Here is a 14,219-nt window from a genome sequence, read left to right on the forward strand (position 1 = left end):
TGAAGGCGGAGTCATTGGATATGTGTTTGGTGGCGCCGGAGCTGGACTTGGAGCCAGTAGTTAAGCGTTTAATGGCCAAAGCTGTTGTACTGTGTGGCTCCACATCCCTGGCCACAGCAACAACCTTTTTTTCAAACTTGTCACTCACTTATGTACAATTAGGCGCAACCATCCACATTAACACAAAAATAAATATACTGGACCAATTACCCGATATAAATGTCACAATTGAATCCAAATACAAATTTGGATTGAAATGTAGGGATTCAATATTCTACTTTGAACATCCCTAATGTTAGTAAATAGTTTTGAGATTAATTGTTGTTTTGTGACTAAAGAGTACACATGGCGGAAGCTAGGGCACTTATCACTTCAGAAGGCTGTTACCTTCTTGACTATGAAACATTAAACAAAGTGTGCAAGGGATGATGTAATCAGGTATTGAAAGATAAAGAAAGTGCAGAATATCAGGCTTTTATGCTTAACCTCTAATGTGCAATAAACCATACAAGCTCTGCATCCTCAATGAAACCACAAGGCGGTTAAGTGACAAGCTAACATCTGTCAGTTGTTCTAAAATATAAGTCAAACTTTAAGTTGCAATTTCTCAGAATTGAATCTTTCTGTACAAAAAAAATATATGGTATCTCCATAGTAATTTGTTTATTTTTTTCTCAGTTGGTAGGTCCCAGCTTGACCGGAGGTTGTGAGTTCGAACCTCACTGCAGGCTAGTTGTTTTTCTAGTCTGCTCTATTTGCATCATTGATCGACAGATTCGGCGTGTCTGCAATGGCTTTTCGGTGTACTAATGATACGGAAGCCATTAACGTTGGTCATAAAGCAGCTTCAGAAGGGCTAGATCTCAGTTGTTAACACACATATGTGTGTACATATGTTTCATTGAATAAATGATATGGTACTGTGGATCCCCTTCAATATGAAGTTGCTTGTACTAACAGATTGAGCAAGCATTGGCGCATGGTTGTTTCTCGACTCGCTCCTCTCTAAGGCTGCATAGCTCAGTTGGGAGAGCGACGGTCCCGGCTTGACCGGTGGTCGTGAGTTCGAACCTCACTGCAGGCTAGTTGTTTTTCTAGTCTGCTCTGCTTGCATCATTGATCGACAGATTCGGTAAGTCTGCAATGGCTTTTCGGTGTACTAATGATACGGAAGCCGTTATAGTTGGTCATAAAGCAGCTTCAGAAGGGCTAGATCTCAGGTGTTAACACACATATGTGTGTACATATGTTTCATTGTTTATTTTTTGTTTGAAAATATGTGAGGAATGAATGATATTGTCTTTAGTATGTACAGATGGATTAAATGAATTATGTGATAACACAACTATGTGTTGTGTCAATAAATTTAAACCTGGGGCGGCATTATGAACAGTTCCTCGCTCGCTAAGTTAACGAGCTCGTTTTAGCGAGGGATGAGCGAGCGAGAAACTCGCAAACGCATTTGGTATCAATTCAAGGTGAAAAGACACAAATTAGTCGTAAATCATCTTACTTTCAAAGAGCAAGACAATGGAATAGTTGGTGTACAGTGCACAAATATTGTTTTCTTCAAGTTCCCAAAAATAGCTATCATACAATGTCAGCTGTGAACTTTGATAAAGGCAAATTTTATCATGGCAGACCTGGACCACTGGTACACCATGGTATTATAATACCCCAAGTGTAACAGTTATTCATACAAAAATACTATTTTGATGCAAAATATACATGCATGGACATCGCTGAAATTTACCTCTATGTTATAAAAAATGTTCATATTTTCGCATTAGTTGTTTAGTACTGAATATGTGTGTTTAATAAAGTGAATCAAAAGCACTAATAAAATGAGTCATGGCATAACTTTGCTGCTTTTGTAAATTCTTTATGTGGTTGAAAAAAAATAAAACGTTTAAAGTAAAGTTGGTTTTAAATCAGTGTGTAGCGTAGATGCCGACTTTTTTTGACAGGGGTGCTAAGATTTTGTGCTAAATATGACGTTACAGAATGTCCACTAAAAATATAAGTTTACATGCAGAGTGGTGAAAGAGTTAAAATGTATAACTACCGAAATATGTGTAAAATAGTACCTCAAGTCGTAGGCATCAACAAAATATAAAGAAATTGCATATTGGTTTATAATTTTTTTTTTTGGGGGGGGGTGGTGGGTTGGTGGGGGTAATCACCCCAAGTTTTCACTGGGAATGTTCTTGGCAACGTAAGCACCCCTAACTCCATGTTGTGTAGTTAGGAGATTGCCTAAATCCATATATCACACCATTTTGGTAATAATTTAAAAATTAATTATGAATCTTTGTTATGACATCCATTAATGTCGGTATAAAACGTTTATTGATTAAAAAAATTACTTTAATTAACAGCAGTTAGGTTTTCAGAACACAAATTAGGCGTTACTGAGTGGTCTGAGCCACTCGTTAGTTAGCGAGATTTGTTTAACGAGAAGTGGGTTCTTAATACCAAATGTCGACTTAGCGAGCTTGTGCGTCGTTAGCAAGCTCGCTTAACTTAGTGAGGTGTGTTCATAATGCCGCCCCTGGTTTGCTGCAGTCATTTGCTTGGTAAAACTAAGTCAATATGTCTTTTCGCGCCAGTTATTTGAATATCCTACAGTCGAGTTTTCAAAATGCACTAAATTAGTAGTCTACAACATCATTAACAAAGATATTTACATTTAACTTGTTTGTCTGATTTTGTCATTGTAGTTCTTATGAAAAATCAACCGGGTAAATTATGAAGATATCTCCTCACTTTTACAAGTAAATGAAGACAATGGCTTCAAATAGGAGCAAATATTGTTTAGACTTTCCTGTCTTAGTCAAATCAGTCATCAATAAGTTCTAGCTTTTAAAAGAGAAACATATTTCGCCACATAATAAGGCATCATCAGTTTCTTAATTCGAATGAATACTGCAGAGTATTGAATACTAAATACTGTAAGCTTTACAGTATTCATTTGAATTAAGAGACTGATGATGCCTATTTTTGTGGCGAAAATGAACTGATGAATGACTGACTTTGAGTAAGACAAAAAGTCTAAAGAACATTTGTTCTTATGAGGTATGTGTTTTTTTAATTTTGGACATATTAAAATTAGCAGTATCCATAATAACTACATTTTTTGTGCTGGTAACCTTTATTAAATTTGTAAGTTAGGTGAATTTCTATTAGGGATGTCCTGTACTTAGTATTTTCATTCAATACCCTATACCAAATATTCAGGGTTGGGCATAAGCACTCGCCCGCTCGCCAATGTGCAATTCGCTCCGGGCGAGTGCTGATTGACACCCACTAGCCCGACTGGCGAGTGAATGCTTGTAATAAAGACTCATTGTCCCGTTTTAAAAAATCGTTTACCGGCAAACAATCAAAAGACGTCATTGCTGCAGTGGTAAATAGTTAAGGTTTTTTGTTTAACTTAAACGTTGTTAATTTTTAAATGTTTAACCCAGTCGTGGGCGCCTTTGAAAAAGTTTATTGGACTTGCGATGTACCCAGCGATAAGAATTTTACTTTACTGTATTTATTGAATTGTTTGTATACAAGAATTAGAAGCAATTGCTGAAGTTAGTTCATGTCGGACGTCGGTCAACCAAGCCAAAGCCTAAAATATAACTGTCTGTAAATCATTTATATCGCAATTACTGTATGTTTAGATACGAATCGAAACCATTGCGGACGCCCTTGGAAAATTGAAACGACCCACTATAGGGCGTCGCGCAACACAGATCCTCTGGTGCATGTTTTTCGAATGAATGGTTTAGTTGTAAATTTACAATTATTTTGACATTATTTGCTGTTCAACCAATAACTATAGATAGCGTTAGGCGAAATGTGGCGTTTTGTTTGTGGTGCGAAGTAACCTGCGGTAAAACGTCCTTCATGCACAGAAAAAACAGAACAGGAAAAAAAGAGAGCGCTAGGATTTTTTTTCAAAAAATGAAAAACAGGCAGGCCGTGGCTACTAAATTGTCAGTATTAATTTTTTCACGAAAGATTGTTAAAAATATTTCGGCAAAAAACATTGTTTTAAGCGTAAACTGCTTTATGGGTCATTAATTTGTTGATCTACGCATGGACATAAACGACCAGACTTTTATAAAAAAATGTTTTCGAATAGGAACTATGAGACAGGTTAACGATAACCCATGATAGGACCGCGCTAGGACGGAAATGTGCAGACGACGTACCAGCAAATTTGGCGAGTGTTATCTCGTCCGGGCGAGTGTAAATTTTTGGTTAGGAACAACCCTGATATTATTGGAAAAATGTTTTGTGATCCGTTCCGATTCATATTAATGCCATCACTATTGTCAAATAGGCAAGATTTTTCAAATCAATGGTGCAATTAGGGTTGTAAAGGGGTGAAAAGTTTCCGGGAATTTTGGAAACTTTCCTGGAAACTTTCCGGGAATTTTGAAGGACCCGGGAATAATGGGAATATTGGGGAATTCTCAAATTTGGCATTTATTATGTTTAAAACATTGGTTAAATATTTTATTAACCAGAAAAAAATATTAAAAACCTGTCTTGAGCATTTCTAGACGAGCAGGAGGAGATGCTATCCGGCAGCAACTAGTACAGGGGTCGGCAACCTTTTTCTAGTCGCGGGCCTAAACCAAACTAGTAAGATCTCTGCGGATCGCACAATAAGTTAGCTAAGAATTGTGTTATTAAAATGTTAGAACAACTGTAAATCAGGCGGGTATCGTTTTTTGCACTTAAAGATGTATTTAATTACATTTTTGTTTGGTTAAAATTCGAGTCCACACGTCGTCATCCATACTACTAATAAAAAGTGTAATGAAACTACTTTGAAGAAACGCGATAACTTTATTGGTTAGTCTAGTTCAATATTTTCTAAGTTTTTTTAATCTGAGCCTGGTGAGCCAAGTAAGCATGTTTTTTTTTGGTATACCAATATTTCTTTTAAATTTCTTTCCAGTTTTTATTACGCTGCCGAAAATAATAAAATGTTTAAAAAAAGACAAAAAAATTTAAATACATTTTTCGTTTGTCCGTGACGCACTCGTCAGCTTTCCACGCCGCAACGGTAAAGAAGCTTTAATCTTTTGAAAAGACATTACAAAACGTAAACCAACCGGATGTATGAAGATCAGCGCGTAGCTGGAAATTTTTTTGAACTCACATAGTTAAAATAGTCAAAAAGTATGTGAAATGGACTCGTGTCTATTTTGTCAAATAGGCGGCGGGCCGGATGAATTACTTTGACGGGCCGTAGGTTGCCGACCCCTGAACTAGTACAACAACTATGTAACTCAAAAAACAACAAATTTTTAAGATTTAGCTACCGTAAGTTGGGGATATTTCGGCCCAGCCCGGTCAGTTTTATTTTCACAGTATAAGGCCATTATTTTCCTGTTTCAATATCAAACTAAGATTGTTTTAAAAGTTTCCGAAAATTCCCCAAAATTCCCGTTAATTCCCAAAATTTCCATGGAAAGTTTCCGCTCTGAAAATTCCCGGGAATTTTGCAACCCTAGGTGCAATGGTAATAATTTTCAGGAATTTAGGCCAGAATTTGCTTTTGCGTTAGCAAGTCTATTTATCTTTGTTTTTTTTAGTGTTAATATATTCTAAAATATTTACCTTTTAAAGTAACAAACTTTATGTTGAATTGTAAAACATGGCTGAAATGCACTAATTATTTGGTATTCAATTTCCCATATTTGAATCAATTTGTATAGTACATACTGATATTACTGCTTGGAATCGGACATTGACATCAAACTGATATTATCAGACCAACAACATTTCTTATTATGCGTCTGTAACCAGTTAAAAACTATAAAAGCAGTAAGAAGGTCGTACATGCTTTCCCTCTAACTATATGTTCATTAACAATACATGTGGACTGTTTTATGTCTCAAGTGTAAACTTTTAGGTACACTTGTGCACATGGTAAAAATTTAAGGAAACAACATTATTGGCTGTTCTCTGCCTTGCTGTCTATACATATCTGGCATTGTGTAACAACTAGAATTAGCTTCAACTGAAACAGATTATTTAAAAAATTGCTGTAACTTTGACTGACATATGCGATTCAAAGCCGAATTGACAAAGCCGAATGATTGCTGATCCTACACTGGTTTTATTCCTAATTTTTTAATTTGTTAGTGATTCCTGATAAGTAAATGTCACAGTTTTTTCTTCTGCAACCCTCGCCTAAAGTAATTGGTTGCACGAAAAAGCGCTGACACTGCACTACAAAAGGCCACATTTAAAGCAAGCATTATAAATGTTTTGCCACAGCGTCGGGCCTTTATCTAAACTTGGCACTCGTGTATGTTCAATTAGGTGCAACTATCAGCGATAAAACATTAAATTAAATCATATTGGTTCCAACTACTAAATAAATGGCAGAATTGGATACAAATCGCATTTCAATTTGAATCCAAGGACTAGATATTCTACTTAGAACATTTATTCAATATGGGCAAAAGCCTAGCTTTATTCAATATGGGCAAAGCCTAGTATATCGTTTACCCAGCACAACATAAAATAAAAGAACACACATAAACCCGAAAAGAACAATGCTCGTATAATAGTAATTTTGACAATTCTTTATTTGAAAGTAGATCAAATAAAATTTGTTTAAGCCCGTTTCTGTTCGTACGTAGCTTGCATGAAAGTAATTTTTTAATTTGGCACTTTTTTGGCCGCTCGTAGTTTGAATAAAACTAACTTAAGCCAGCACATAGTTCAAAAAACCTTATTTGCACTTTTTGTGACTGTAGCTCATATAAAACTAACTGGACAAAATACCCGGCGTTGCCCAAGTTAAATAAAATATTTACCAGTTATTCTAACTGGGTAAAAATTAATTACATCTACAATAAACACGATAATGTACGAAGTCTACCAGGATTTTGTCTGGTTAAACAAAATCACTATTGCACATTACGTTGTAACATGTTAAACTGCTAGCCTCATGTTATAGCCTAGGGTGGTCCAAACCCAGGCTGCGGAGTCAGAGTCGGACTCGGTTTGTTTTGTCGGAGTCGGGACTCAAGTAAGACTGCGTAAAACTACCCAAGTCCCGAGTCCGACGTGCGCATGCATATTTTAAAAACTGTTAAGGCGGCAAAATGTAAGTTGTGAAAGTGTAATAGCAAATGGTGAAATATTTTTAAACCATGTAATACGGGTGGATCAATAATGACAGCAATATAAGTGGATTGCAGAAAATCCACCTTAATTTAGTTGCGTAAATGGGTAAAATACAGACTGTAGAGTCAGATCTGGACTCGGGACTCAACAAAATCTTACATTTGGCCGGAGTCGGAATCAGGGCCTCGGACTCGGGCGTATTTTTTTGGTCGAAGTCGGACTCTGGTTATTTTTAACCAACTCCGCAGCCCTGGTCCAAATCCTGGCCCGCACGCCACATGCCCGGGAAGCACTGTTAAATTATTGCAGGGTTAATTCAATGATATCTAAGTGACCCTGGAAGCATACTGCTATTGTTTGGTTATGATTCAGTTTTCTGGTTATACAGTTAAATAAACCAGTTTCCTAGCGCTCACCTAATACGAATCCAGGGGTGGAAACACCTAATTTATGTGTTAGACCGGTTTGAGAGAAGCCGCAGCGCGTCCTACAGGCTATGGAACTTTTTAAAAAGTCTGTTTTGTGAAATTATACCTTATATTTGCGTTTTTTTTTCTGTCATTTTATTATTGTGTTACAGGTTTTCACTGTCTTTAGGCTCATGCCCTGACCACAGATTGGAAACTTTGGATTTTGCACGGAGGAGGCGATTTTGCAGCTAGAAATTGCGAGGCTGTAATAACATTATTTGTGAAATCTGCACGGCTGAAAATGGGTACTATATTGAAAACCATGCGTTTAAGCAATTTTTCGAGGCTAACCGCATTCTGCATTGATTTTTTTTTTCGCGCTTCGCGCATACTTATTTTCCCAGTCTCACAGAACTCGATTTCATGTGCGCAAAAGTTATACGATAGCAGCAAGTTTCTGCCTATATGTCTTCAAATATGCTTTGTGACATCATTTTTAAACATTTCATGTCTCGACTAAACGAAAGTTGTTGATCTGCTCATGGTACGCATGCAGCCTACTTTGTGAGGCCAGCGAAGAATATGCAAGAAATATTGTGGCCCGGAATCGCCGGGATGCTGTCAACCTTGGATCACCCTGTTATTAAGATAAATGTGGTAATAAGCATATACCCAAAAAGTAATGTTGCGGATAGCGGGAGATCTTCGTATTTTAACTACGTAAGCGCTAAAAAAATTTTTTTTTACCTCGATTTTGTTTACATTTTAATGCTGTTTTTTCAACTAGATCAGCACTTCTTTACCATTGCGGCGTGGAGGGCTGCCAAGTGCGTCGCGGACAAACGGCAAACGTTTTCATAAATATTGGACATATATTTTTATTTTTTTATCTTTCAGTTTCGGCAATGTACTAAAACTTGCAATATATTTAAAAGAAATGCCGTTATACCAAAAAACGTATGCTTTGTTTGCTGGATGTTAATCGGTTGTTTCTAATGATTTTTTTTATTATTTATGACGTCATATTCATCACTATTTTATGACGTCATTAACTTCAACGGAAAATTCCCCAAGGTGAAAATTCGGGACCCCCCCTTTTTCTATTTCTGGATACGCCCCTGGTTATAGCAGATCATTTAAAAAATTTTGGGGTACATGAAACCAAATTGCAACGTTGTGTGTTTTTAAATGGAGCTACTAAACACACAACCTTGGCTAACAGTGTCTGGTTAAACAAACAGTAAAACACGTCTCGCATATTTTACATAACAAAAACCTGTGACACATGACACGTCGATCGAAAATCACTAACAAACGTAAAAAAGTTGTAGCAGTAATTGTTCAAATTGCGCGTAATTCAAGCAAATACGTTATCCCGGTAGGTACCATACTACATCCAACGAAAGAAAATCCCGTTTGAAAAGTAAATTTGCTTAGTGTTCAAACCGCTACAATAAACTCGATTTTTTGCTCAGTCCAAATGTTGCGTAGTTTATACTTGGCTAGGATTGTTGTACGTTGTCTGTGTAAGTGTTTTAATACCTCATAAAAGAATGTTAAGGAAAACGCTGCAGTAAACTCAATATTTTGAGAACTTAGTCTCCATTTACCTGGGTAAACAAACTGCAAATAGCTATCAAACCTAAAAGTAGTACTTGACTTGATTTTTACGGTCACACAGGTTATTGCCCTATAAATGTTTGGAAACATTTTACCCTTATAAGTCAAGAGGGTTTGCGAGAAGTCGCACACATGCCCTTTGGATTTAACATGCAAAGTACAATGTTGCGTGATGTTTTTGAAATGGTACGACTAAATAATCGACTATATCACATGTCACTTTTTAAGTAACAAAACCCTGTAACATCTGTCAATTGAGAATAACTCTCAAACATAAAACTTTAGGTTCTAGCAGCAATTGTTTAAACCTGCTTGATAGCGTGATATTAAAGCAAATACGTAATCCCGGTGGTTAAGGATGTTCAAAGTAGAATATTGAATCCTTGGATTCGAATCCAGATGAGATTCGAATCCAATTCTGCCGTTTATTTCGGGTAATTGGAACCGATATAATTTAACGTTTTACCGCGGATTGTTGCGCCTAATTGTACAAACGCGTGTGGTAAGTTGGCCTGTCGCTGCGGCGACCAATTTATGGTGATTGCTTTAAATGTAACCAGTTAGTGTAGCGTCAGCGTTTTTTTCGGGCGACCAATTACCGCGTCTCGCAATAACGTTCGTCTAATAATTAGGTGTCAATCAAGCATTATTGGGCGAGCGACTAACGTGCAATTTCAGGTGGGGAGTTCCCAAAAAATTTTTTTTCCCTAAATGCGTTAAGTTGCAAACGTAACATTACGTTGCAAGAGGTGCTGGATGTGACCAAATGCGCTATAGGGTTACTTAAGGTCAATTTTAGGCTAATATTCAGCGAGGTTATACAGTAATGCACAGCGTAATTGTCAAGTATTCGTTATGTCAATAGTAACTTATTCTTTGCAGTACATTATTTGACTGCATAACAGATCATTTTAGTCAAAAAAAGAAGCACAAAAACCCAACAATGCTTTAAAAACAGGGCCGAATTGCTAAAGAGTTCTGTGTTCGGTGTTGCATTGTACTCACTATTGGCAAAAATATAAGTAGTGGCATAAACCTGGACAGTGGACATATTACAGTTTACACAACTGCTTCAAATGACAGTTGTTAAGAATGTTAAACATATTGGAGATTTTTTTTTATGATAATGTACACATGTTAGCAAAAAATCCCTTCCCCAAACAAAATCGAGGTAAAATAATTTAATAAAATTATACTAGGATTCGATATTCTTGATTCGTTATTCTAGATTCGAAACCTATTATTCTAGAATACCTTGGGATTCTACTTTCGGGCGACCAATTACCGCATCTCGCGATAACGTTCGTCTAATAATTAAGTGTCAATCAAGCGTTATAGGGCGAGCGGCTAACGTGTAATGTCTGGTGTGGAGTTTGCAATTTCCCTATTGCGTAAGTTGCAAAAGTAACATAGCGTTGCAAAACATGCTGGCCTTCCATAAAATGCGCTATGGGGTTACTTAAGGTCAACTTTAGGCCATATTCAGGGAAGTTATGCAGTTATGCAAAACGTAATTGTCAAGAATTCGTTATGTCAATAATAACTTTGTATTCTTTGCAGTACATCATATGACTGCATAGCAGATCATGTTAGTCAAAAAAGAAGCAATAATACTTAATAATGCTTTCAAAATCAGGACCGAATTGCTTAAGACTTTTATGTGCAGTGTTGCATTTGCTCACTTTTGGCAAAAATATAAGTTTTGGACACAACCTGGGCAGTTGACATATTACAGTTTACAGAACGGCTTCAGATGACAGAACTTTGTTATGAATGTTAAACATATGAGAGAGTTTTTTTATTATAATGTTAACATGTTAGAAAATTGTTTGGGCGATTTTTTGCTGTGATTGTGGGCCCTGTAGGGTAGATTAAGATTAATCCCTTCCCCAAACAAAATCGAGGATAAATAATTTAATAAAAATATACTAGGATTCGCTATTCTGGATTCGTTATTCTAGATTCGAAACCTATTATTCTAGAATACCTTGGGATTCTACTTTGAACATCCCTACCCATAACCCGTTGAAAAATATAAATTGCTTTCTGTTCAAACTACGACAACAAACGCGATATTTTGCAAATTCTACCTAAATTTAGCATTGAGCATTGTTAAACTAAAGTCTTTACTTGGAACGTTGCACATGTTTGTTAACATGGAGGCGCCGGTCGTTTTGTTAGTCGACGATGATGTTGCTCTGCCAACGACCGACTGGGCGAACATGTTGCCACTCACACATATCTCACAAACTTTCTCTTTTATTTTAGAGATTTGGACACTTTATTATCATGTAGCCCAAATAAAACTCATTTGGCTTTTTGGCTATTCTAACAGCTATAACTAAACTAATTTAGGCACTGTTGTATTTGTAGATTTGAAAGCTTATATTCTAGAATTTTCGATTCTTCATTGAATGACACTAATTGATAAAACCTGGTATATTTAATATTTAATAATACAGTGAGAAACAAACAAACTGAACTTACAAAGTGGCAGTGACTTTTGTTTCTTCCTGCCTTGTTTTTGGATTGGATTTTCTACAAGCGAAGCACCTGCTGGATTTGGTTCTTCATCTGGGTCATTAGTTGTCACTTTAGACCCAGTGCCATTCGTATTCATGTCACTTTACTAAACCAGATCATTTAAATAATTTAATTAGTCTAATCAAGTTAACAAATATTCCAAACATGAAATGTACACTTTAATATAAAACAAAGGCAAAGTAGCACTTCAATAGTGTTGTCAAAACCTCTGTCTATAACAACCACCAACTTTGGTGGTTTTATGCAAGCTGCATAACCCCTTTATTATTTATTATAAAATTGTTGAGTTAAGTGATCACCAGAGAGGTAAAAACGGTTGGTTTCAAAAATAAACACCAGATGAATTTTTTTGTCAAAATGCTATTTCTCATTATTGGGATGAAGTTTTCTGACTTTTTCAAAAGTTTTCGAAAGCCTCCTGTGTTTTTTTTATTTTAATGGTGTTAAAATAGTCTTTAGAAAGCATAGTATTAGAAACTTTAAAAATGGTTCTTGGTATTTTTACCTTACCAACTGGTTATAAGTAGGGATGTTCAAAGTAGAATCCCAACGTATTCTAGAATAATAGGTTTCGAATCTAGAATAACAAATCCAGAATAGCGAATACTAGTATATTTTTATTAAATTATTTAACCTCGAAAAAAGTGAAATAATTTAAATTATTTTCGTGTTCAGGTTGTGGAAAACTTTAATTATGCCAAATGCCAATGAGTACAATGCAAAACTGTCATTGCACAATGAACTCTTTAGCAATTCGGTCTTGTTTTTTGAAACATTGTTGGGTCTTTGACTAAAACCATCTGTTATGCAGTCAAATAATGTACTGCAAAGAATACAAAGTTACTATTGACATAACAAATACTTGGCAATTACACTGTGCATAACTGCATAACCTCGCTGAATATTGGCCTAAAGTTGACCTTAAGTATAAGTAACTATAGCGCATTTTGTTGACGGCCAGCAAGTTTTACCATGTAATATTACTTTTGCAACTTATTGCATTGAGGGAAATTGCGAACTACGCACCTGGCATTACACGTTAGTTGCTCGCCCAATAATGCTTGATTGACACTTAATTATTAGACAAAGGTTATTGGGAGAAGCGTAATTGGTCGACCGAAAAAACGCTGACACTGCACTACAAGGCTGCATTTAAAGCAAGCGCCATGAATGTGTTGCTGCAGCGACAGGCCTTTATCGTAACTTGCCACTCATGTATGTACAATTAGGCGCAACCATCGGCGGTAAAACATTAAATTATATCGGTTCCAATTACCCAAAATAAATGTCAGAATTGGATTTGAATCCAAGGATTATCTAGTTATAAGTAGGGTGATTATTTTTTTACTTAAAAAATAAGAAATTAAAAAAAATATATTATTTTGACAAAGACCTAGTTATCGAAATAGGAAATGGGATAATTGCAAATCACAAACGGAGTAATACAGGAAATAATGTTCAATATATTTGTCCAAATCAGAGATAAACAACTAAATAATGCAAAATCAAAGATCTAGCTGAGCCTAATGCAATAAACTAGGCTTGGGTGGTTACTTTTGCAAGCTTACAATATGTATAGCGCAGGGGTGTTCAAATGATTTCTGCCATGATCCACCAAATACGAATAGTAAAAATATGGGACACGCTTTAATTTTTATGGTGCTTTATTTATGTAAACGCGATAACTTTAATAGTTAATCTTGTTTAGTGTTTGTAAAGCTTTCAAAGTCAGGGCGCACGTGGCAAGCGCGATTTTTTTTTAGGTATACCGGCATTTCTTTAAGTTTTTACTACATTACCGAAAATACAAAATGTTAAAAAATATATGTCCAATATTTTTAAATGCGTTTTTCATTAACGGTAACGAAGCGCTGATCTAATTCAAAAGACCGCATCAAAACGTAAACAAGCCGGACGTAGAAAGATGATTCGCGCGAAGCTTGTCAAGACTGACTCCAAAGAGAAAGCCGCTAAAAAATCTGTCCTTAACCTCTTGAAATCTCGACAGAGTCACTTCACTCAGTAAACATTGCTCGTTGAGTATATATTTACAAATCTCAGCACACACGATACAATAACACGGTGATCAAAGCCGCTATATTAGCCATATATCGTAGAATCAAACGCGAAACACAATCTGTTGTGCTCTAGTCACGCGTCAGTGGTCAACGGTCACGCAGTAACGGTAAATTACGATTAAAGAGTAATAATGCTTGATAAAGGCTACATCAGCTTTCTTGTATTTTCAATGCAAGTAAATCATCATAAATTAATAAAATAGCTGGATAAGATATGTCGCACTAAGTAATGCGTAAAAATTTTGACAAAAGAACTTCGTTATTACTCGAGTTATGTGACTTTTGCTTTTTAGCCTAAATTGAATTTTTCACCAAGGTTTGTAGCCAATGTCACATATACGGGCGGCTGAAGGTCACATATACAGGCGAATTTGTCTACCAAATATACTGTGTGGTGTAAGACATTTTAATTTTACGTTTT

At 36.0% G+C, this 14,219-nt stretch overlaps 1 protein-coding gene across 2 annotated transcripts in view; it reads right to left on the reverse strand.

Annotated features, from left to right (window-relative positions):
- Nucleotides 1-11,899, reverse strand: part of LOC146164185 (peroxisome proliferator-activated receptor delta-like) — a 35,768-nt gene extending 23,869 nt beyond the window's left edge. The window contains exon 1 of one of the 2 annotated variants that reach the window (XM_083381098.1): nt 11,664-11,899. In XM_083381098.1, the coding sequence (XP_083237224.1) occupies nt 11,664-11,796 (133 nt within the window). In that variant the 5' untranslated portion in view covers nt 11,797-11,899. The remainder of the gene's footprint in view (nt 1-11,663) is intronic. The other variant, XM_083381097.1, reaches the window with a different exon arrangement.
- Between the last annotated feature and the right edge of the window lie 2,320 nt (nt 11,900-14,219).

The sequence above is a fragment of the Ascidiella aspersa genome, chromosome 2 (assembly GCF_963924565.1).
Source record: "Ascidiella aspersa chromosome 2, kaAscAspe10.2, whole genome shotgun sequence".
In the NCBI taxonomy this organism is placed as follows: Eukaryota; Metazoa; Chordata; class Ascidiacea; order Phlebobranchia; family Ascidiidae; genus Ascidiella; species Ascidiella aspersa.